The 26,217-nt window shown below is 39.0% G+C and overlaps 1 protein-coding gene across 2 annotated transcripts in view; it reads right to left on the bottom strand.

Annotated features, from left to right (window-relative positions):
- Positions 1-26,217, bottom strand: part of PTDSS1 (phosphatidylserine synthase 1) — a 31,661-nt gene that overhangs the window by 3,821 nt on the left and 1,623 nt on the right. For both annotated transcript variants that reach the window (XM_014965570.1, XM_014965571.1), the window contains exons 2-12: positions 21,402-21,493; positions 20,041-20,085; positions 17,836-17,960; positions 14,998-15,156; positions 11,502-11,653; positions 9,197-9,338; positions 8,135-8,247; positions 6,413-6,478; positions 2,764-2,863; positions 1,520-1,588; positions 924-993 (exon numbers count right to left, since the gene is read on the bottom strand). In XM_014965570.1, coding sequence (XP_014821056.1) covers positions 924-993; positions 1,520-1,588; positions 2,764-2,863; positions 6,413-6,478; positions 8,135-8,247; positions 9,197-9,338; positions 11,502-11,653; positions 14,998-15,156; positions 17,836-17,960; positions 20,041-20,085; positions 21,402-21,493 — 1,133 coding nt within the window. The remainder of the gene's footprint in view (positions 1-923; positions 994-1,519; positions 1,589-2,763; positions 2,864-6,412; positions 6,479-8,134; positions 8,248-9,196; positions 9,339-11,501; positions 11,654-14,997; positions 15,157-17,835; positions 17,961-20,040; positions 20,086-21,401; positions 21,494-26,217) is intronic.

The raw sequence follows: 26,217 nt of genomic DNA, 5'->3' as shown, positions 1-26,217 counted from the left end.
CGCTTGACTCTGAGAAAGCAGAGGGAGACAACGGGGACTGAAACAAAAATTCAAGAGCAAAACATGAAGTTTAATTTATTAAGTAACAGAAAGTCAGAGGAAGATTTGCTTGGCTAGATTTCTCTGGCATATATAAATGGGAAAAACATTTGGAGTGCAAGCAATTTTTCTCCAAATTATAAAAACCCCACAAATTTACTAAACCGAGAATAAATTAGTACCAGCATCCAGAAAAATAATGTAAGAAATATAAAGAAACTTTGCTATAGGTGCTTTTCCAGCATACAATAAGTAAGAAATATTTTTAATGATATAAAAGCCTGGAACAATCTTTGACAGAGTAACTTCCAGGTGTGAATCTTGGTGTTTGTTCAATAAGCAAGACCACACTAAAGAGATAATGGAAGAGGCAGGTAATTTAACTGACCACCTCTAGTGTAAGGAAAAGAAGTCATAGAAGGAGGCTGCCTTTGTTTAGGATAGAGAAAGCTGTTTATGACCAGGAGAACTGCATTGAGTAGCCAACTGTCAGTAAGAAAAAGAGCTCCAGGATGCATTCTTGACTGTTTCTTACAAGGAAGAATAAAAGCACAATTCACATCCATATGTTTCAAATCAAACATGCAATGTTCAGAGAGAAAACCTGTACGCAAGAGTTACGAAATGCATGAAGCCTATAAGAGTGGCCTGGAACAACGGCAGAAAAATTCAGATACTTCATTAAAAAATAAATACATTTCCAAGAGTTAGAAGAAAAAAAGGCAGCAAAGCTATTTGGCTTTACATATTATTTATCTGTAGAGCTCCTGCAGGGATGTTTAAATAAGTCCAGTTGTCTCCAAGGTAAGTTTCTTAAGCCTCATTTCCTAGTGCTGAGCCCTACTGGTACTGCTTTGAGAATATAGGTGTAGAAGTGCCAATACCTTTACTGAATTTAGAATTAAGCCAGGAAGCATCTGGACTGTATGGGCTGTCTTCACTTTCTGATAAGGTCTGCAAAGACAAGAAGGACACATGTTATTGGGATGCTGGTTCTTGGGATCAGCACTTCAGTTTGCAATTGGACTTGCAAATTTAAACTGCGGTCCTCATAAAATATTTGGCTGCTACTTAGGACTTTTCCCTTCCTAGTTAGAAGGTACAACATAAATGATACAATAAAAAAATCACCACCTGCCACGTGATCTGTTGTGTAACCAAGTATTCTTAATATTCCCCTAGCATTCCACCTGTACAATGGGAACATTAGCTAACCATTCATCCCTGAATGCTTTGCTAAAATTACGGCCTCATTTTGAGTAACTAAGAGGACAGCGTTCTTTAGAAACCACAGTGTAATTTGGGATCTGTCCAAGGCCTGCTGAATTCAGAGTTCTTTCTATTGACTTCAGTTAGACTCTGGGCCATCCCCCCTCACCCCCATTTATACTAGCTTTGGTAAAGAATTCTAATCTCTAGCAGCTTTGTAGTTTGAATTCTGGTATATATATAAAAAAAAACAGGCTTCCTAATGACGTACCTTTTCTCGGTGGCCGTAGTATTCTGCGTACCAAACCATTCCATATAAACACAGGAAAGTTGTGAAGGCCTAAACAAGGGAGGAAAGAAAAAGAAAAAATAATCTGTAAAACTTTTTCCAAGTTCCTTGCTGGTTCAAGGTCTCCGAGTCCATGGAGAAATTCCACAGTCCTGTTTTCAGAGACTTTCATGCTATGTTTCTCTCTGCATCTTTTGTCAGGATGTGGAAGATTTGTGCTTCAGCTTCAAGATGTGTACATTGTGCCACCGTGGGGTACACAGAATAATTCTCAAAGGGAGCAAGAGAATACACACAGATCACCCACATACATGCAGGAGACACTGTAAGTATGATTTTTGTCCTCATCTTCTACAGTCATCATACAGAGGCAGCTGGTAAGCACTTGTAGGTATATTATCAGGAACAATCAGTCTGAGAGAAAAAGAATTCTCCTTCTCCCTTCCACACGCTTCAGGCTGGGTTACATGTTTGGTTTTGTAGTGCTCTGGTCCAGGAAACAATTCAATACTTTTCTCCTTTTCAGGAATAAAATTGTCATGCTAAATTAGAGAACAATAAATTCTGACTCTGTCACCTGTTCAAACCGTGGTCCCAACTAGAGGGGAGAAGTATTTATCTGTCAGCCCATTATAAATGCCTTATTTTTCACTGACCATTAAAAATGCGTTTGGCACTGGAGTTACAAGTCTGGCAAGACAAACATCCATTTACTGTTATAAAATGGGCATTTCATGCTGCATTTGCAGTAATCACCCTGAAGTACAGCAAGTTGCAGGCTGAGTGAGAATGATTTGTCCGATAAAGCAGGGTTGGTTATGTAGTTGTAAGACTTCAGTGTGAAACAGCCTGCATTACTAACGCTATTCATTACCTCCTGTTCCTTTCCAGTGGGCACAATAGGAAGCACCTCCAAAGCCAGCCTCAATCGAACTGACATTTTCTATCATAAAGATAAAAAGCCCTATAACCAGCGTTTCTCCCATTGTTAAGCACTGGTTAAGTGGCTATATTCTGCTATGTCAAGAAATAAAGAAAAGTTATTCTAGCCCCTTCAAAGTGTGCTCTAAATGATCTCGTGTTTGCTTTTCCTAGGACGTGCACAAAGCTCCCTACCAGCATTCCCCACAATGAGCCCCTGCTGCCAGTGTTCCAGAGAGGAAGCTATTTAGATGCTTTCAATGCTTTTGTCATGCTTTATGTTCCACATGAGAAATCTCACTTACCACACAGAGAAGCCAAAACACAACATACAGTATTTGTGTTTTGGAAAAAAGATCCTGTCCAAACTTTATGCACACAATAGCTTCAAGGAAAGCAATAACCCTGTGGGTAAATGAAAGGGAGGGGGGGGAAAAAGGAAAGTGGTTACAAACACTAAGGATTTAACTCACATGTTCACACTCCAGACCCCAGACTGTCAGCTCTAAACAAGCACTAGTCTGTAGTGAGCACACACCTACCTAACATCACCATTAACTGAGATACATTGGGAAATTAACTTTTCTTTCTATATTTTTCTTTAGCATAAGCAGCATACAAAAAGCAATTGACTAGAAGTTCACAATTACATGAGGCTCTGTTTGGCCAGGGAACAAGCAGGAGCATGCACCTATAGCAGAAAATTTCTCTTCATACCTACACCCCTGTGCTCCAGCCCTCACCAAATACAAGTTTCTTCTCAGTGCTGACCAACCAATAGCCTCCCTGTTGGGTGAACTAGAACTGTGCTTTGGGTATTTCTCTACTGGATGTAAAATCGCTACAATTCTAAATAGGCTACTTTGCTTGCTTCAGATGGATTTTTATGAGAAAATTAACATGAAACAGCATCTCAAATTCTCTGAGAATCCACGTGGTTTTTTTGGTTTATGTGTAAACCCAGGTCCACATCAGAGAATGTGGGGAGAAACACGAGAGGAAAAATTGTAGTATTACTCTTGTTGGATCACTAACTATTTTTCCTTCTTGGTTTTTTATCTTGCTGATCCAGCTGCAAATTTTAAAAAAAACATAGTTAAACTACAGCAGCGGGAACAGAAAGACCACCATCAGGAAACAAATATGAAAGTACAATATACTCAAAGGTATAAACAAAACAATAGGTTATTTTCAACAAGGACTCAAAAAATGATACAGCTGCTTGTGCTGCATTTATATGTTCTTTCCATTAGACTTGTCAAGAATACTTGGGTTAAGCACGTTATTAAGACAGCTTTTACAGTTAAAGAAGTGGTAAATCAAAAAATAGAAGTATGCTACAAGTGAAAGGTGTTAGTGTCCTACTGAAGCGTGATGAGAACATTCAAGAGAAATTAAGACACTGTAAGTTTTCCTCCAATCAAAATCATCTTGTAACAAACATCCTAACAGGTATTCCTTTTTGAAAGGCTTCATCTTAATTAAAACGGTGCAATTTCCAGCAGGCCTGTTGCATTGGCCTTGTTCATGCCTTATATCACTTACTGTCCACCCGTTGAGAGTGATGCTACAGTATACATCAAGTTGCAGAGAACACAGTTTCATGTCAATGCAAAGCACTGCTTTCAATTGTTCCCGTGGTTAGGCTGTTGTAAATGCAATCCGTGCCTTGATCACCACAGATGTGAATATTCTATATACTTGCTTTTAATTACTTCAGAAATTACATTCTGAATTATATTCTGGATAGTTAAAGTACTGGAAGAGTGCTGCTTTTCCAACAAACAGGAACTCCTAGTGTTGCTCTATTTTTTCTAGCAGATTACAGAAGCAAGCAGTATCAAGGTGAATACTGACTCAGTGTGCATTTCCCATGATTAGATCAGACTGTAGATGAATATTCTACTGCGGTTCTTATTATGCAATCATAAAGAGATATTTGAGTATCTATTTATTGGCATAGATTACACTAATGTGTTCAGTGAGAGCTTTGAACCAAGGGTGAACGGTTGCTCTAAATCCTTAACAATTTTTCAGAGCCAGGAGGCAAATATTCAGCATTGCATTTCCCTTCTGCTTGCAAAAGGATGTTTACATTCTTTCTCTTGGACGAAACAAAGAGAAGATCATCTTTCTTGCTTTCTGTCTTCATAATGCAGAACTTGAAAATTCTTCTGCCTAAATTATGACATTGTTTAAAATGCATCATCTTTAAGACTCTACAATTACCATCTATAGTTGAGAAAATTTCCTTTTTTTATATATACATCTCAGTTCCTAAATCATTTAAATAGTGATTTCAGTAACATGCCTGTATTCAAATGCTTATCTCCAAAATATCAATACAGTTGATCTGTAACTACTAAGACGTTTATGCGCAAGCAGAGCAAGTTTATTTGATTCTAATTGTAAATTAAGTAGTCATATTAACTGTGCAATTAATCAGTTACCTTCAGTACTAAAGCATCATCTATACCCAACCCAGAAAGACAGGTTACTCTGCCATGATCATTAAAAAAATATCCAATGCCTTTTTAAAGACTACATATGTTACAGCCCGTCCTTAGGAATCATAGCACATGTTTCAAGGAGTGGGATCCTCCCTAAATAAGGAGGTTTAGGCTTACAGAAAGTATTACCAACTCCTACTCAACACCAGTAAAACTAAACAAGAACAGAGTTACTACCTTTTGTAGTTCACTGGATGTTACAGTCATGAGTTGAAAACAGTAACAGATCCATTCAGGAAGGCAATACATCAGTGAAAGAGGTGAATATTTAAGCCCATGTGTAATGCTCTCCAGGGTACATTTAAAACAAGAGTAGAAATCCCTTCAATGGCATTGCAGCATGCTCTGCTCTCATCTCAATTAAATGCTGAGAAAGGGGTATTCTTTACAGTGATGTAGTGCACCTGGAAACATGTCTTCCAGCCCAGCACTGTAACATCCCAGAGACTAACAGTAAAGGTGAGATACGTTTGCCAGAGCACTGTCTTTAAATTAGATCTGAGTATTTTATGGCTCATTTAAATGCTATTCCAATTTCAAATAGTAATAGATTATTCTATTAAACATGAAAATCGTTCAGACAATTCTGGAAATAAGACATACTAATCTTGACAAAGTGAATAAAAAGGCTATTTTAATTTAAAATCACTGCCATCAGAAATTAGCTCCTGGGACAGTTTCTTAAAATATTTCTTTTTCTGCAAGATGTGATTGAGGATCTTTTATGTTTTCCCATTTGTAAACTTCCAAATCATAAATCAAAAAGGACACTACTCCACTGTTTATTTACAAGAAGATTTTACAATGCTACAAGAGCATATGCTTCTGGTTTCCAGAACAGCACATTTTAGTCAAGCCTTGTAGAGAAGGAAGTTCTCACCAGAAGCAATCATAAAAACCTCTTCATTTAAAGGTCTCCTCCAAGAGACGTGTTGAAAGAGGCTGTAGCCAAGGTAACCAACATTTATAGTGTTACTCTTCTGCCTCTTTCAGAATACAATAGAAATAGTTGATAATCATAGTTTGTCTCACTGTCTTCCATTCTGATTCCACTAACAGTGGCAGTGCCCACCTTGATGTCCAGGTAAACACTGATTGCTCCAGTGACAGGCAAGAAGTAGAGGGAAAAGCTTTATCCTTATCACCTGACTGAGAATACAGGCAGCAAGACCAAGGCTACTTTGAAGGAGCCTAGCTTTATCCAGCAATTTCTAGTTCTTCCTTCTGTTCTTCTCCTTAATCATTCCATCAATCTCATGTTCTACCTCCAAATCCAGAATTTTCCTTACCTCTGAACTTGGAAAAACAGAAAATCTCTCCATACTGTTTTTTTATACTAAAGACAACACAGAACAATGACCAGCTTCGTGCAAAGCCTGTTCCTGTGCTGGACTCATACTTAACACTTGTCCAAGTGCTTGAAGAAGGCAGCAAGAGCACTTACCCGAACACCCAGCACTGAGTGCCCACCCTCTTGCACTGCGTATCCGTCAGGTACGCGTAGTACTGCCTGGGAGGGGAAAGGAGGACATTCTTCAGTGGAGCTCAAAGTCCCCAAAACATTTACATTTAGAAGACGAGTTTATGTTACAAACGTATCTATTCTGAAAATGAAGTGCTGATGGTTGAAAACACAGGCAATCATACTGGATGTCTACCAGATGGCTTCAATTCTCCCAGGACAGATTATCACTTAGATCAAATAGCTTGAAACAACACAGAAAACCCTGAGACCGAGGACTGGGAAAGTACCCAACATAGTACACTAACAAAGCTATGGATTTGTCTCCTGTCTCTCCAATGAATCTCCAATTCTTTTCTGCAAAGTACAACAGCCTCAAAAGGTTTAGAGAATACCCCACTTTCTCAACAATTTTTTCTTTAATTTACTAACAATTGCGTTTTCTTGACAGAAATGGGTTTGAATCTTGAAAGAAACTGAATCTGCTCTAACCACTGGCATGTTTTCTTCTGAAGAAGAGAGCAGAATTTTTCACTATTTTGAAAACAGTCTGGAGATCGTTCTGCTCTGTTCTTTACACTCCTAAATTTTAAGAGTTTACAGAGGGGAATTCCAAAGAAGTGGGACCAAAGTTCCTTTTTCCAGTCTCTGTCTGACTTGCACTGACAGATGGGGGAAGACAAGTATTATTAATCCAACAATATAAGGGCTGTTTAAGAATAAAGACTTCTACAGGTTGGCAAGTGCCACAAAAATACTTAAAAGCTCACCAATATCGGAGCTTGTAGGATGCTTAAAGTGATTTATTTAATAGTGTGAAATCACTGCAGATGACCAAAGCTGTTGGTGTCTCAAGTTATCTAGGAATAAATCAATGCACAGCTGCCATTTAGCAGTCCAAGGTAACGTCACTTTACTCATGACTGGGAAACTCCCTGCCTCTCTCTTTAGGACTGTGTGCATTCTGTCTATCCCCAGCTATGTTATGGGGTGGGGGGAAAATCAAAACAATTAATGGCACTCTGCTAACAACGTGAAATAGCAAGCATGACTAAAAGCAGGTTATGTTTCTGCACAACTGTTAACACTGCTTATATAGAATCATAAAATGGTTTAGGTTGGAAGGGACATTAAAGATCATCCAGTTCCAACTGCTGCCATGGGCAGGGACACCTCCCACTAGACCAGGTTGCTCAAAGCCCCATCCAGCCTGGTCTTGAACATTTCCAGGGATGGGGCCTCAACAACTCTTCTCAAAACATGTTCTATCTTTTCTTATAACATGCTAATATTTCCTGTAGACCAACAGAAAAAGCAGCTAGTTAGGAAAACCAATAGGTCTATTTTTCCTCATCTATACTTTTGTGAACATCTGACTCATCAACTTGGATACTTTCACATGCAGTCCTCAAGGATAACATATGCAGTTAACTCAAACACAGGCAGATGCTACACAAAAAGAAGATGGAACAGAATGGTTCTGCATCCCTACGGAAACACAGATGCTTACATACATTTTACCTTATTAGTATACTTGGCAAAAAATACATTTTATTGAAGGTGATGATTATTTTGCTTCTTATGGCAAAAGCATAAATTTATTTTGAAGTGTGCTGTACTTATTGACAAACTACACGCAGTTTTTGGGTGCCTCGAAGTCAAGATACTTTAAACCCAAGAAAAACACCATGGCAACAAAATTACCTTACAGTGGGTGCTGTAATGATTCCTATGAAGAGAATTCTCCCCCAGCTTAAAGGGTGGCTTGCTTGGAACACAAAGATATGTTTCAAAAAGAATGTGTTCAACTCAGTCAGCTAAAAAAGAAAAAAAAAAAAGGTTAGTTAACAGTGTTAAACGTATGCAACCCTTAATGAGTTACTACAGAAAATGTGCAAAGGTAATACAGAAACTAAAACACAGAAGGAATACTATTTATGTTCTAGTATAGGCCTGCTGGTTAGATAGAGGATTTAAAGAGTCTAACATTCCTGCTCTAGGACAAACAAGGAATATACTAGTAAAACAGAGAAATCTCCCCTAGGCGCCTCTATGAAAGTATCCGCTCTCTTTCCAGAAACTCATTAAGGGACCAGACACTAATTCAGGCTGCAGAGGTCTTCTGATAACTCTCATATCCTAAATTAGGTATGAATGAATGGGACAAATTTGGTAGGGGAGTAGAAGAGATTGTATAAAAAAAATACATATATATACACCAAACACTTCTAGTTTTCCTTTTAAAAACTGATCTCAGCAAGAAAAAAAATAATTTAGTGAAGTCTGAAAGCATGTGCATGACGAAGTACCAAAGCAGTTGGGAGATATTATGGGGTCTTTCCAGATCAAGGACAGAATTCTGAGTATCACTGATCCATCCAAGTCAATGACTTGGTGGATCTGATCCATCCAGTCAATAGGAAAGGAAAAACAACCAAACCCAAACAAAATAAAACCACGCAACAAAACAAAAATCACCCGCAAAACTCCACTGTCTAGCAGTTTTTTGAAAACTGTATCAATTGCAAAGAGCAATCTGATGACCATTATAGCAATCTATAACATTTTTTTCCACAGATTCTGTAATTACACTCCTAACTATCATGTAACTCCCATAAAGTGCCCTGACCAATTCTCTGTTAGCAATTCATTTAACTGTGTATTTCAATGACAGGCATACATTGCATTAAAATATCATTTAGCCAAATGCTGCTAGTAAGTAACTGAGCTGATGGCAGCTTTGATTTCACAGATTTCATTTCTTACCTGCCAAATGATCATGAAAAGGTAGATTCCAGCTACTCTTTGAAATGAAGACTTAGGGTCAAACCAGCGGACATAGGTCCAGCTGGCTGGGGTGAACTGTAATACAGCTCTTTTGATTTTCCCTGTGGTTGTGTGAATGTCCCTAGAAAAAGAGAATGGCTGAAGTAAATACAAGGAATAGACAAAAAAAAAAAAAAAAAAAAACAAAACACACAGAAACGAATTTTCAAAACACAAAAAACCACCAGGAGAAATGAGGCATTTCTCTGATCTAAAAATGGACTTAAGTTGTAAAGGTAGTTGACAATGACATTTTCTACTTTCGAAAAAATCTTCTGTGAGGTCACAGGGTGAAGTAAAAAAAAAGAAAAAAAAAAAAAAAAAAAAAAAAGAAAGCAATAGCCATGTTACTGATGTTTCAGAACAATCACACATTTATGCTGGTAAAGATCTTCACAGACACAACTGTGTACCCAACAAGGGCGAATTAAGAATTATACTCTATTAAGCATTTTAGTCAGAATGCATTGTGCTACGAAAGCCCACCCTCCTCTATTTTCAGTCAGTAACTAACTACAAAACATATCTATCATTCTCTCCATGAAGGAAAGAAACAAGGATTGCAATTCTGCAACCCCTTGGAGAATCTAGAGGATATTTCTTACTAGTTATGCTGCCATTACTCTTATCTCAAAGACGCCTTGTTCTAGAGCTCATCGACATCAATCCTTCAAGAATCTGTCAGATTCATTATTCTTAAATTGTATAAGAGCCTGGCTCCACACTTACACTTCCAGCACACACAACCCCAGCTGTTCTGATATTAGATGCAAATCTTCTGGAGAGATGCAATAGCACTGTTAAAAGCTAGAAGGCTTTTAAATTCCCTTTTGAAAGGGGATGTGAATGGAGGTTCATCTGACAGATGTGTTACTGGTTCTTGCTTTTGATAACATTAATTCAATTGAGCAGCAGCATCCAGAGGACAGGGAATCTAAGAAAAACTCAGTTTTCTTTTCTGAAAGAGGACTAGCAGGGCTAGAAGTCAGTTTTCACCTTGTTATTTCCTTGGCACTTCTGGACAAAAAAAGAGATTCAGATTTTATAGGTCTTTTACTTGTGTTCTTTCAGGCTAATGGAATCTTAGGTTAGGGGGAACCCTCTAATCTTTAAGATACATTTTTATTCAATGAAAAATAGAAGGGCACAAGCAAAAGCTTCTCATTCTATGCAGTTCCTCTTCATATTAAAGGTCAAAAAAAAATAATGTACTCATCCATTTAAAGGAACATGAGGAAAAAATATTCCACAAATAAAGTAAGACTAGTTCTGCTACAGACATTCTGCTATTTTAACTTTCAGTGAACTCTCTAAAAAACAGAAGGACCATCAACTCATGCTCATTATTCCTCTGGAATTGAAATGTAGGAAAAGTGAATGGAGACTAAAGGCTAGATGGTTCTCAGAGCAATCGACAAATTTGTGAGTAAGAAAATAAAGCAGTAGGGAATTTCAGGTAGGGTACAAATTTGGAAGTCAAGATTTGAGCTCTGTTTCCATCTCTCAAGGCAATATCCTTCAGCAATTCATAGTATTTGATTCTGTTTCATCTATACCATTGGTAACGTGCAGATAACCATGCTTGCCACCAACTGGCAGGGAAGAAGGCAGGAGAGGCAAACCTCCCCACAAAACTATGGAAGAAACCATACCTGGACAGCCAGGAACTGACACTAGGCCAAAAGCTGTTGCCTTTTTGCACAACAAATGCTGCTTTAATTTGCAATTTCTCCATTTATTTTGGAGGGTCAGCAATGAGGTAAGGCAATTCACAACACAGGTACAGTCTGATTTCTCTTCTGCAATTACAACTAGTGCTGACAGATTGCCATATTAATGCCTCATCAAGCTGAGCTCAAATCTAGTTTTAAAAAAACATTGTATAATGAGAAAACAATTACAACTAGTTTTGTTCACTGCCTTCTTCAAAGTTTAACTTGCATAAACTGAAAATGCAAATAGTTTTACTACTTTGTATTTTCATTTGGCATCAATGCTTGTAACAGACTGCAAAGGAAAATTATATATACACATCATCATATTTATAAATATTTGCTGTACAGTAGCATTACTACAAGATGGACTTTAAACACTAAAAATAAATTTACAGCATTGTTAGCACATGCAGATTGCATGCTATTTCTATGCCACATGCATTTTATATATGCAAAGAAGGTCTACTTCCAAAGGAAATTAATTTACTATTATCAAATATAATGTTTATCAAACTTTAATTTAGACCTACTTGAAGCTTGCCCAGTGATAGGTCCTCATCTCCAAGAAACGACAAACTACCATGCCCAACCAGATGCCACCCCCGTTACAAAGCAGGATGTCCAAAATGACTTGATCCCACCAGCACTCAGCAAAATTAGGCAGAAGATGCATGAAGAAGAGCTACAGAATACAGCAAAAAGATTCTGGGTGAGGAACAGCATAGAATTAATATGAATTAATTTTTAAGTACACATTCAAAAACCAGCTTATCAGTAACATGTCATCCTTCAAGGACATGAGCTGCAACAACTGAAATTTGATGGGCATCCTTTCATTAACTTCAGAAGTTAATGAAACATCAGAGGTTTCCTTCTCTCTGTTGGGGCTATGATGCATACAAGGATATCACGCAGCTTTTGGCTTCTCAAAGATAATACACAGAACACTCATAGAAATGCACAAAACAAGCAAAACTACTGCATTTCTTGGAGGAAACGTGGTTTGTGCTTAAAAAAAATAAACTGAAGAGAATGTTTTATTTTTGCTAACTAGTTTTAAGAGCTATGTTTTCTAAACCATCAGCAAGATGCAGTAAGTGGAATGGATGCATTTGTAACAACTGTCAGTACCAAGGCATGTTGGAGTTCAGGACTTAAGACATACATTCTATTCCAAAGCTCGCTCTTTCCTTTTCTATTTTTAGGAAATTTAGTGACTGTAAAAGATTAAGAGTTCACCAATATTTCACACACTACAAGCTTGGCAGCTTGATCCAGCATGGCTCAAGAAGTTAAGGGGACATCCCACTCTCCTCTCCTACTTGGTTTTTGCAAAGCACTAATGATGAAGGTACTTTTATGACAAAGATACTGGAAAACAGAGCAGTAGAGACAAAAGATGACACCATACTCAGTCCTTTAAATATTTCCCCTGGAAAGTGCATAAATAATTTACCTCTGAAGCAATTTACACCTTTCTGAATACTCAACTGAAGACCACCACGAGGCATTTGTAAGGCAATTAAATGTATTTGCAGACGCATTCAGCGGCTTTACACCTTTGATAGAGTGAAGGAGGACAACTGGCCAGACAAGGCAAGACAGAAACAATTTACTGCGGGCAAGAAATGGATTAGGTGACTCTCATTCTCCTTTAAGAGAAAATAATCATATTCTTTATTCTACCAAAAAAAAAAAATATCACAGCAACCCATAAAACAGACTGAAAAACTGTGGACTGGAAATCAAGACAGCCATGTCTTAAGCAGTCCCTTTGAAATACTCAAGGAGATGCTCAACACATAACAAAGAACATTCTTACCTCCACAAATACAGCACAATTTTTTGTCAACTAACATACATACACTGTGTCTGTGGAAGATTGGTATGATTTTGTAATAAAATATCTTTTAACAGATATATAAATGAAATATTGAACAAACCTGATGTGGGAAAAAGAACAAAAATGTTTTCTGTATACAGCAAGAATCATAGAATGGTTTGGGTTGGAAGGGACCTTAAAGATCACCTAGATCCAACCCCCCTGCCACAGGCAGGGACACCTCCCACTCAAAGCCCTGGTCCAGCCTGGCCTTGAACGCTTCCAGCGATGGGGCAACCACAGCTTCTCTGGGCAACATGTTCCAGTGCCTCACCACCCTCACAGAAAATAATTTCTTCCTAATATCTAATCTAAATCTACCTTCTTTCAGTTTAAAACCATACACTCCCTGATAAAGAGTCCTTCCCATCTCTCCTGTAGGCCCCGTTTAAGTATTGGAAGACCACTATAAGGTTTCCCAGGAGCCTTCTCTTGTCCAATCTGGACAATCTCAATTCTCTCAGCTTGTCTTCATAGGAGAGGTACTCCAGCCCTCTCATCATCTTCGTGGCCCTCTGTTGGACCTGTTCCAACAGGTCCACAACTTTCCTTTGTTGAGGACTCCAGAGCTGGACACAATACCCGTATATAATTTATTATAAATGGACCAGCTGGAATACTGGTCCATTTATAATAAATTACAATGACTGATACTGACAGTTCCTTTGAAAACTCTTGCAAAAGTATGTGAAAGCAACTTGTTCTCCTTGACAAGGCTATGGGAATTTCAACCTGTAGAAAAGAAAATTTGAATTTCTTTTCAGGGCCCAAGCTATATAATGTTGCTCATTATCCCTCTCCATTTTCCCTTTTACGTTTTAAATTTAACCTGAAAGGGGCATTAGGCTACAAATCTCAATCTGCAATAATCCAGCCAAAGACACCAGAAGTTACAGATAGAAAGGCAGCAAAAACCACATCTCAGGTGTTAGCCAGACCATCTCTAAGGTGCTAGCTGTTTTCTCAGAATGGGAGACCAAGGTCTGCCCACATCCCAGCTTTAATGCAGTAATAAGCAGCATGAGCAGAGCGTCCCATTTCAGAATGGGGAGCCAGATGAAATCCATTAATGCTAACAGGAGATGCATAGCAAAATCCCCGTGTAACTGCCCTGAGAACTTCTGTAGGTTTCTAATGACTTTCCTGAATTAACTAATTCATTAAAAATCCATTTGAGTGGTGATAACCTCTCTATATGTTGAGCCCTACCCAACACATTGTCTGTTCCAATAATCTGCCTTTCAACAACAGGGAGCACTAGACACCCCATGTGGTTTTAAATTGATGATGATGGTTGTGTGATGATCAACTGAACGATAAGAGCGTGTGTGAAACAACCCCAAATTTATTCTTTTCCAGAGGGGAAAAAATAAGTACAATAACTAGCAAAGCTGTTTTTTGTGGATGGGCACTTGTGAAATCCCAATCTTAAGCAGTACCAAGATATCTTAGATAACACCATACCCTTCAATGCCACAGAACAAAAGCATGTTTTGAAAAAGAACTCATGGCACCAGTATTTTCAAACCCAGAAGTTTTGAAACGTTCATTTTAGACAACTGAATCCTTATCTATGTTTCTGAATTATAAACCCTTTGTCAGATAAGCCAAGCATTCTCAAGACAGCAAATTCTATAGAAAACTACCTTTTGAAGACTTAAGTTGGGTGTTTACATCTACACTTATTATTTTAAGTGTGAAAGGTTAGACTGTGCTATCCCAAAAGCTGATAAAAAATGGATTTTTTTTTTCCTCTGAATTGTCCAATCAAAGAATATAATGAAATTAAACTCATTTTTATAGAAACGTATCCTTGGAATTTAGGTAACACATATTCTATTATATCAAGCTCTAGGTTACAAGCAAATGCAGATATTTAGAGTAGCAATTAATCAGCTTGAATTCCTAGAACAGATTTAACAATAAGGACTAGAAGATCAAGCAACAGCCAACTGAGTGAATCAAGTCAAGTATTTGGCAGTTTTATTTGTGTGTTTTTGTTGTTTTTTTTTAATCCAAAATAGGATTTGAAAGTGCCAGATACTGAGAACTAGCCAGTCATCCTTCTAGTAACATTCACACTTCCCCCTAAGAACAATTCAAGTCTCAGATATTTGCTTAATTAAGATAAATGGGTGGCCTACCTCAGTGAGCTCCCAGGTGATGCTAATAGTCCAGCACAGCCCGTAGCTGCGGATCAGCAAAGCCTTCATAGCCCAGCCCCAGAAATGCCCAAAAGCAAATATATCAAAGTGGCTGAGGATTCTCTCCCAGGTGATAACGTGACAGTTCACAGCATACTCCTTTTTAAAAAAAAAAACACAACACAACAAAAAACTTCAGTGAACAGGCAACCGTAGAAACACTAAAATGAAGAAACTTGTTTCTCTCCAGTGCAACAAGCCTGAAATTTAAGGATATTAAAATATGCATTATTCCACCTTACTGTCCTTCTAAACTCTGCAAGAAAACTTTCAGTATCAAGATGCAGTGTCATCACAGTAAAGGTCTAATTTAAAGGGAGCAGACTAGACCTTGGTTCCTGAAGGATCACGCATTTCTTATGTGACAGAGGAACAGCAGGAGCAATAAAGTCGATAATAACAAAACCAGAAAACAATACTACAGAAAATAGTTATTTACTTTTCTTTGGGGTCTTGATTTGAAATAACCACCTTTCCCCATTTTCATGCTGTCTGATGTTCCAATGTGGCTCATCAGTGCCACATCAATTTGTGATGTTATGTTACTTATCTCAATGTTCAATTTATTATTGTTTGTGTCTTATTTTCCTCACCAAAGCAATTTCACAGAACAAATTCCTATTGAGAAAGTTTAGTCACAGGAACAAAAAAAAAATAAAATCAAAGGGAACTTGCAACTGCTCTGTCACAGATAAGTAGCAGATTCCTTAAGAATGTTAATTAGTACTCTAGTCATCAATAACAAAGGAAAGACATTTATAATGTTGTACAGCAAGTACTAGACATGGCTGCCCAATTAAAAAAAAAAATCTGTACGCCATCAGTAGGCTGCATCTGTGGAGTTCTGTCTTGTCACTGGACACAAACTGAACTATTCCCAACTTGAAATACACATTGAAAAAAAATTCCTCAGAAAATATACATTGCCACCTGCAGGCAACAACACAACACTGCTCAGTGCTGTTAAACTAAGAAAGGATTCTCTTTCAGACCAGAGCTATTGATAATCCCACACAAATCGACCATGAAAAGGGGATAGCAGGGAAAGATTTAAATTCTTATCTCAAAAAAAAAAAAAAAAATCATTTTTTTCAGGGCTCTTGCTTTTTTGGTTTTATTTTTACCAGGACTTTTTTCACCTCTGCCTGATCTTTTCAGGTGCAGCTCTGCCACTTGTACACTGAAATGTGTTGAACTTTCTTTTATACTCAAGCAACTTTGCCAGCCCTGTGCAAAAGACCAAGCTGGAGTCTACTGTAGTTCCACTTTAAAAATTTACTCCAACTTTAAGTGACAGTATCACGATTGCAAAGTAGCACAGAGTAAGTTTCCGCTGACTGCCAGAGTCAGGGAATGTGCTGCGCTGTGGTTCTGTGCCAGCAGTAACACTAGTCCTCCCCTGACTTCAACCTATTTATTTCTAACTTAAATGACAGGAGGGCCAGGTGAATCTGACTTACCAAGAGACTCCTGGTGTCAGCTCCCTTTTGTTGCTCAGCAACATCACTAACCCCCATGCTCATTCTCCATTTAGCCACGTGTCCTCCTACCACCCTAACAGCAGGCTGCCCATGCCCCACCACCACCAGTCTCCTGCAGAATGGAAAGTCACAGACTTACTCAAGATGTTGGAGTTGCACAACATGTACTGCTGAGGTGCAACACCTGAAGCACCCAGAGATTTCCAGGTAAGGAGCCAGTATGCAGTCCTCATTATCGATCAACTACTGTAAGCTTACTGCACTGTAAAGATGTGCTACAGGGCAGGAGTTGGCAGCTGCTGATGATGAGGTGTTCTGCAGCAGTCTGCATATGCAATACATTGCTTTTTGCCAAAGACAATCAGTGCATTTCCTTACTCTTGAGGCACAAGTCTGATAACAGCACCTACGATACCACAGGGGACCATGGAGCACCGATGTACAAACCCAAGGGCAAGGAAGCAGGCAAGGAAGCTTGCTGGTCAGGTGGTGACAGTAACTTGATGCAATAATGAAGGGGACAAGACTGGAAACTCTTGCCTCTCCACACAGTAACCCTCTTCTGCTTGGTGCTCAACTGCTCACATGCTCTTCTGCCTGCCTCCCAACACACCCCACACTCCCCCAGGCATCCTTTTGCTACCTCAATTCCCTGTCTTGGTATCTTCACCTGAAGGGGAACATTCTCTGTACTGAAAACTCTTTGCAAGCTGCTCAACAGGCAGAAGAACAAGCCTGGCTTTCCATGACACTCCAAATCATGCTCTGTGGAAGTAATTTCCCAATGGCTGGGTGACTGGAAGGCAGCAGAGCCCTGCAGTTGCTTTACCTGGATTTCCACATTCTCAGTATGCATACAAGCTCAGAGCAATAAGGTAAAACCAAAGTTCTTTGAGTGCAGAGCTGTGGCTTGAAAAAAAAAAAACCTCATCTGGAGGACACACACCATACAGGCCTCATCTCAATACTACCTTGCTAAGTCTATTTTCAGTATGCAGGCTCATATCTATATCTAAAGGACTCCAAAGCCACCCCAGTGCAAACATCTCCCACACTCCCAACTGCACACTCACCTGAACATCTGCACTAGAAAAAAAATTACTGAAAATACCGTTTTCCACAGCAATTGATTTCAATGTAAAGAAATAGCAGTTGATACAAAAGGGTCATTGACTCTGTCAAGAATACACACAAACTCGCACTGCTCTTGTTGGCAAATTAAGATTTATCCCTTCCCACTCGCGTAAAACATGCCTAAAATGGCCAAGATGTCCAATAAAGCACCATGGATACATACCATAATATCTGCTTCCCTTGTGGCATATCGAAGATTAGGATCCAGCCAGTACATCACTGCTTTCACCTGCTCAAAGTTAAGGAAGAGCACGAACACCAGGAACAGAAAATAGAGCACACTGAGACCTGCAAAAAGACTCAGCTTTAAAATCACACTCACAAAACTCCCTGGGACACAAATAGTCCAAAAAGCTGCTTTCAAACTTTTGCTCTATACATGCCTAGTTTTCACAAATAAGTTTTCTACATACAGTGGCTACAGGCAAAAAAGAGATTAAGAGACACAAGTCAGATGGTAAACTCTGAGCACTCAGACCTTCACATCACCTCTCATTTCAAGTGTTATAACATATGCTCGACTGCACGAACCCAATCAAAACAAAATCAGTCTAATCAGTTTAGACATGAGTAGTACGAGGCTGTGATCAGGAAGCTCTTTAGTAAGAGATACACTAGGACCCCAGGACTGGATTAGCTCTGTTCTTTTAAATATTCTTGGTCTCACTAATGCAGGTCCCTAAGCCTATATGCTGATTTCAACACAAAGATCAATTTAATAATCCCACCTGGAAATTCTGAACTAAGCTGGCAATAAAGAATAGTTATAAATATAAACTGATGCATGCTTGAGTTACTTTTGTGAGCTGGAATATTTGCTGGAATATATGCTTTTAAAGATAAAGATGATTGTGAGTTGTTTTCATACCATTATAAATTATGAAACAGTACTGCATTTGGGACTACTGCCTCTCTCCTTCCAATGTCTGAATATGGGGTTTTTTTTAAAAAAGAAAAACTTTTAAGAAGTTAAGAGTCCTAGTTGGAGATCTCTGGGTAGCTGAAGCTGCTGTTGGGAGCGTATCTTTAAATTATTCACAGATATCTAAGACCACATTTAGAAGAGGCATAAAAATACTAACACCATTTCCATAGTCTAGCACTCAAACTTACTTGCATCCTGCAGCAGTGTCATGGAAGGCAGAAAGATTAATGTGAATAAACTTAGTATCTGACATCCAAAATAAACTATAGCAATTCTAAAAATATATTTAAACTCTAACCAGAACTCACGTGTTATTAATCCCCAGCGTATGCTAGAGAACAACTTCTGTTCAAGTGCACACACGAACAGATATTACATATGCACTGCAGCACATCCTAAAAACACATCAGGTAAACAGCTGCCAAACTACTACAAGAAGTCCAGCCTGTAGGCAAGAGTGCATCCTGAAATGTTGAGGATCCTTGCCTTTCATCTGCTGAACAGGTCTGAGACCTCAAGCATGGCTAAATAAACCAATGCCAGAAAAAGCAGAATTACAAGGGGAAAAACGTTGCTCTTGATTTTGCGTGAAGCCTTTTCCCAAAAGCACAGGGATACTGTCCATCTGACAGTATCAACATTGAGCATGACCTTTCAATTTACATTTGCTGAAATGTAAAGTGAGCAGTAGGACCTGTGTTTCCCAAACTTCCCAAGGAGCAGGATTCTTTAACAAGTACTATCTAATCAGCAGTATCCTCTCAATGTCAACAGATGAGTAATCAGCTACTTTGGGAGGCTACTTATTTTTAGCTATATAAGGTGACGGGGGAGAGAAACATTCAGTCTCCTTAAAAAGAAACAGATCAGCTTTTAAATCAAATGTGCCTAATTCTCTGAACTTATAGTTAAGAATATGAATATATACATGTTAAGAATATTAATAAATGTTATGCTATACAATGATATGTTTAATAAACATAACATAATTTTGTTTATTTAATAAACATATAAAATAACAGCATATTTTGCCAACAATGGAAAGCAGCACCCTACTAACCCAAATTTAGTTAGAAGTCAGATAGTACAAGCACTAGCTGTAAAAAACCCACACCTTTTTGGCTTGGAAGAGATAGCAGTACGAAGGGTGTGGGAGAAGGAGCTTAGGAATCACAAACACAAAACAGGATTAAAACAAAGTGTCAGAATGAAGTGATCCCTTTCTGGTGATTTCATTTACACCATCCTGACACAGAGTAATTACAATGACAATTATAAGATTATAATCTTGGAACAGATTATAAGGAACTGCTTGGAAGTGGAAGTGACATTCACACAAGTCTGATGCACAATTACGCTTCATGACAATTCCATTCATCTAAAAGTTAAAATGGCTGGCCCTTCAGAAGCACTGAAACAGTCAGGAATACAACTTAAACTTACCAAAAACCATTCTCCATATTGCAGGGTGCGGACGTGTAAACGGTCCTGTGGACAGTAAACAAAAAGTCTATTAGAAGACACATCAATTAGAACCATCTAACCTATTTTTTGAGTGCATCTCATACAAGGATTTGGCATGAGCATGGATGGATCAGTTCTCCACCAAAATATGTAATATACCAGAAAACTGGTGCTCTTCTGTGTGTTAGCAAGAAAACGTAGCACTCAGCCTTCAGACAACCACAAAACGTTAGCAAACAGGCCTCCTAAAACTTCCAAACTGAGTATCATCAGACAAGAAGTAAGATACCTATGCTTTTTACCAGTGTCAATATTATTTACCTTAGAGCAAGTGACTAAACTGACTTTATTAAAAACCTCTCACTTATCATGAAGAGCAGAGAAGGTACATCTGGTGAAACTGGAAAACCTCTACAAATGAATCATATGTTTAGGTAGCAAGAAGTGGCTGAACAAATATTTCCAGCACACACTGCTGACTGTTGTCTCACCACTGTATGCATAAAGCTCATTTTTCTCTGGCACTTCTTTTTCAGAGTGTGCTTTGTCAAAAGCATGGATTAATGATTTTTTAAAATATAAGAAAAATACATCCCAACTCTGAACTACAAAGCTGCCCTGAGCACAATCACTGTTTCTTCCTGAACATTGCCAATCCTGAGACAGTTTAGACTCGACCCAAGACTTATGCTCTTACTGACAGCAAAAAGTGAAAGTTAAAAATAATTAAACAATAAATTATTTTTAAAACCCCACCACACCAGCAGGACAGCATTTCCTCCACAAAATTGTCACACAAGTGTTTTTACCTTCTTTTACTTCTTGCTCCTCTCACAATTACCAAAACTTTTGTCCAACTTAAATTTCTACTGAGCAACTATGGTTTTACATTGTAATGTGACTTTGACCATTTCCAACTATCACTAGCTTCTGCTAAGGTGATTTATGTAAAGTGTTATCTCTCTGAGAATACGTAGAATGACACTTCTGTTAAAACATATTGAGGCAGACTCTTTTTAAACATAATTTAAGGTTCTGGCAGCATTATCACCTAGCTGTCTGAGCTGCAACTGTGCACCTGCAAATAGAGACACTGATTTTGAAAACCTGACTTCCATGTTAGATACAGAGAAGCTATAAATAACTTTCACTTTACTGTTATCTCTGCTCAGTATGATTGCAGCCCATTTTTAGATTGTTCTTTAACATAAAGGAATTCAAAAGAGTAAAGAAAAAAATACATTTAAAAGTGGCACTTTAATCAAAATAAATGTAGTGGCAATAAAGAGAAATTCACATATTACAAGAAGTGAAGTATAAACAGTATAAACCTTACTCACCATTAGGAAAAGCTAGAACACTGATGATTAGAAAGAAGAAAATCACAGAGAGGATACCCCTCCAAATATTATCCTCTGGGACAGAATCATCCCTGAAGAGACAGACAACAACAAAGTGTTAAAGTACATTGTAAGGATGAAGTTGAAAGGCTCTGAAGATATCATATTATTTAAATCAAGACTACATGGAATTAAGTATGAGAAATAAACATGCTGATTATATAACAAGTCAAGATAGTAACTGCACTGAATGATTTTTCATTCTGCACTTCAGTGTATCCCTTTATAAAAAGAATTAAACATATAATCAATACGCGCAAGCCATATGCATTGTTAGAAATCAATGCAGAAGCAATGACTAAATTTAACACAAGGTGAAAAAGTCTTCCTGCTTTAATGTTCACAGAAACATCATCAAAAGAACTTCTAAATAGCAGAGACCTAGACCAAAAACTCAGTAAGCCTGGATGCAATTCCTAGGTTTCCCTCATGAGATTCAACAAGGCCAAGTACGGAGCCCTGCACCCAGGTTGGGGCAAACCCTGGTATTGGTACAGGCTGGGGGATGAAAGGATGGAGAGCAGCCCTGCCAAGAAGGACTTGGGGGTACTAGGGGATGAAAAGCTGGTCATGACCCAGTAATGTGCACTCACAGCGCAGAAGGCCAACCTTATCCCGTGCTGCACCAAAAGAAGCGTGGCCAGCAGGTCAAGGCAGGTGATTCTGCCTCTCTACTCTGCTCTGGTGAGACCTCTCCTGGAGAACTGCATCCAGCTCTGGAGCCCTCAGTATAGGAAAGACATGGACCTGTTGGAGCAGGTCCAGAGGAGGGCCACAAAAATGATCAGAGGTATGGAACACCTCTCCTATGAGGACAGGGTGAGAGAGTTGGGATTGTTCAGCCTGGAGAGGAGAAGGCTCTAGGGAGACCTTATAGCTGCCTTTCACTACTTAAAAGGGGCTTACAGGAAAGATGGGGACAGGTTTTTTAATAGGGCATGTTGTGATAGGACAAGGGGTAATGGCTTTAAACTAAAAGGGGGTAGATTTTGACTTGATACAAGGGAGAACTGTGTCACAATGAGGGTGGTGAAATGATAGCCCCGGTTGCCCAGAGAGGTGGTAGATGCCCCATCCCTGGAAACATTCAAGGTCCAGTTGGATGGAGCTCTGAGCAACCTGATCTAGTCAAAGATGTCCCTGCTCATCGCAGGGGGGTTGGACTAGGTGACCTTTAAAAGTCCCTTCCAACTCAAACTACTCTGATTCCCTCTGCTGTTTTGGTGCTGCTTGCAATCCCCTTAACTTTCCTTGGCCTGTTCCCAATGCCAAATGCCTGAGGTGAGTGCAGAGGCCGGGGGGAAATAACGATTACAATCAGCCTTGGGAAATAGTGATTACACAGCTTAGAATCCATGTATGACAGAGACAGCGAAAGTTAAAAGAACCAGGGAAAAATACCAACTTGCTTCTAGATCTATTAAGCCAAAACTCTGAATAAAATACCAGGTATTATTTGTGCTAATGTCATATTATGGCCAGAAAAAGAGATCCAAGAATGCAGTTTGGAATGCCAAGGCAAACTTGACTCAGCTCTCCTTTCGTTTCAGACAGGTAGAATACAGTGTGCAGCAGCAAGAATCACACCAAAACAAAAGCCCATCCAAGCCTTCTAACCAGTAGTCAGCTTCTAGGACACTTCAGAAATACAAATAAAAACAAACTTTAGACTATCATAAGCATAGCTAAGATTTTGTAACATATCACCCACAACAACTCAAATTAAAGTTTTACTATCTAGGTAATTTTCATGTCATTTATTTAAATACATTCCTTTTTTATTCCCAACTTGCGATACCAAAAAATTCCCAGCAAACTTTAGAGGGATAAACCTCTTCCTGGTAAAGCACTTGTCACATTTCTAGATGGTTCAATAAAGAATATGTGACAACATAAAGGCACTCCACATTAGAGCTTTGCTGCAGTTGTGAAATATTTCTCACTTTGCCAGATTATTCCCCTTTCCCTCAAAATTGAACCTTAGCAGCTCCACAGCAGACTTTCATCATTGTGAGGCATTTAAGCACTGTGTTAGTTTAACTGTATGGCAGGAAAAAGTACATTAAACATGAATGTTTCTCTGCAGGCCTTCGGGACTCCCCACGGGATTATTTTTTTTTAAAGCAGCTCAGTACAGATTTACCAGTCATTTTCCAGCAGACACGCTGCACAGGCCGACGCTTTACACCAGCTACTAACCCCAAGTTCCAGAGTTTAACTCTGGCTCCTTATCTGCCAACCTGAAGAGCCTCATGCCATCCAGCACACTTCCCTGCCGGAGCCAGGCTCTGATGGCTCTGGCAACAAAGCCATATTTCTGTTTAAACATATGCGTATAACACACACGCACATACTGACATGGGTGCCACCAAGTGAGGGAATTTCTTTTTTTCTTTTTTTTTTTTTAAAGAGAGAACAGGTTACTGGGGTCACATCACTGTACAATTTGGCATAGCCAAGAAAGAAGTGAAAGACACCATGATCACATCACTTAATCACCTTTGCATATCAGAATTCAGTGGACTACTCAGCTGCAAGAAAGCTGTCCCAGTCATGTTGGCACCACTTCCCCCCAAAATCAACAAAGATGTATGCGGTGTTAAACTGCATTTCACTCCAAGCGGGTGGTAGAGGCATTTCATTGTGGTTGGCAGATATCTTTCTAAAGGGACAGACACCCAATCTTCTTACCAGAAGAGGTAAAAACAGGTGAGAGCAAGAGACTCGTTACTGTGCACTAGTTAGGATAAGAATTATAGCATTTCCCTGGAAGAACCATTTTGGCAGACAGCAAAAGAAATAGGGAAGAAAAATAACTGTTGGGGGGAAGATGCAATCACAACAAGCTGCAATCAGGAAAATATGCTAAATCATCTCCTTATTTAGCTTTAGGAACTTTGATGCTGACTTTGAAATATAAGCATTCATGCCACAAAAAGCAAGATTTTAATGCTTGTGTGGGAGGACAGATGAAAATTCTCTCAATTTAAATGCACTTTACCAGTGCATTTTTCATTTCTGTGGCTTTTTGGAGAAGAAATAACAAAAAAAAAACCCCAACCCAAAACCAAAGCACATAACACCTGCATAATCTTTTTATCTCTCCTGCCCTTCTCCAGAGTGCTACATTACACTGGCACATTACAAAAATGTAAACTAGTAAGTTATTACATCATGAAGAAAAAAATTATACTCAACTGAGGAAAAAATAGCTAGGATACTAAATTTAGAGCGCGTGGGAAAAGTGTCTCCTCCATAAACTTCCCAAACCAAACCTAAATGCACGATAATCTACTTTAATCAACTCGACTAATCAAGAGATGTGAAAGACAACAGCACTGCATCCTTACAGTTCTTACTCCTGCTTCCGTAAACCCCTGCAAATTGACAGCTACCAATCTGTCTCCTTCCTCAGTCCTGTTGCTCCCCAAAATATCCCTTCCAGCACCCACCTGCTGGTTGCCCCTGGGCTCAGAGAAGGCCACATCCCTCTCTCCAGGGAGGAAGAAGACAGGGAAAGCTAAAGCCACTCCAAGCCTCTGCGCTCCAGGGAGCAGCCTGGAAGCAGAGGAGCCTGTGTCTGGCTCATTCAGCAGGAAATAACCAAGGCAGCTGCAGCCATTGTCAGAAGCACTAGAAGGATGTGCTGTAAAAAACAGAATGCCCTCTAGTCCCCACTTCAAGATGGAGAAGTTAAACACACTCACATTTCTTTTTCTGGATTATTATTATTATTATTGCTACCTGAAGATTATTGCCATCTAAAGTTCATCTTCACCTTCATCTGTCAGCTCAAAGATAGTATCAACTGCTCCCAGTGAGCCCAAGGGAGACCCCACATTATGGCTTTGTACATCCAAGGGAAAAGTATTTTCTAAGTTTGTCTGAACCCCCACATATTTCTGATATAAAAGAATTATAGAAGAGACAAGAAAGACTTTAAGGGAAGCAGGATTTCCTCTGTGCTGAAGTTCCTGAAAAAAATAGATTTTACTTAACAACATCAGCATGAATGTACCATATAAAAATCCCCTGCTTAACAAAACAACCAGGAGAGCTACGGAACAATTGACAGCACAGGGGAAGGAAAGAATCACTTGTCACACCTTACTGGGAAGTCTACAGCGCCTCGTGCCCTGGAGGGGGAAATATGAACGCTGTCACTGGAGACTCAATGCAATAAACCGATGGCAATAAAAAGACACATAGTTCCTGACATGCTTAAAGTATCTCCTCCCTCCCAGCTTCTCAAAGAGTACATATGGTTTGGGTACTGCCCCAAATAAGGCAACAGAGGCAGCATTCTGGTGCTGGAAACTCTTTCAACAGCTGGAAAGAGCAGAAAGTGAGGATGAGGGAAGAAAAAAAAAAAAAAAAAAAAAAAAAAAAAAAAAAAAAAAAAAAAAAAAAAAGAGCAGCTTCCACAACCTGAGGAGAAACAGAGAAGAGTTAAAGAGAAGTCAACAGGTATTTAAACACAGGAAGTGATGCAGAGCAGAGACAGACAGGGGGAAGAAGTCAGAGTTAGAAAGCTAGCAAGACAAATGGAAAGAAAAAAACCAGCAATTTTCTTAGAAAAATACAAACAAGCATCCCAGAAGGGAAGCAATGGTCTTTGGGCCCAGCAGACTCTACATTTCTGAAATTGCTGCTTGGCTCATCCTCCGCTTGAAAGAATTAACAGCAAAATTCCTCTCCTCCCCCAAAGGTGAGTAATCAACTCTGTTAATCCTTCAGAATGATGTCCAGATGAGAA

This window comes from Calidris pugnax, unplaced genomic scaffold (genome assembly GCF_001431845.1).
Source record: "Calidris pugnax isolate Ruff unplaced genomic scaffold, ASM143184v1 scaffold41, whole genome shotgun sequence".
In the NCBI taxonomy this organism is placed as follows: Eukaryota; Metazoa; Chordata; class Aves; order Charadriiformes; family Scolopacidae; genus Calidris; species Calidris pugnax.
The sequence above is the reverse complement of the archived record's forward strand: the minus strand, read 5'-3'. Positions and strand labels throughout refer to the sequence as shown.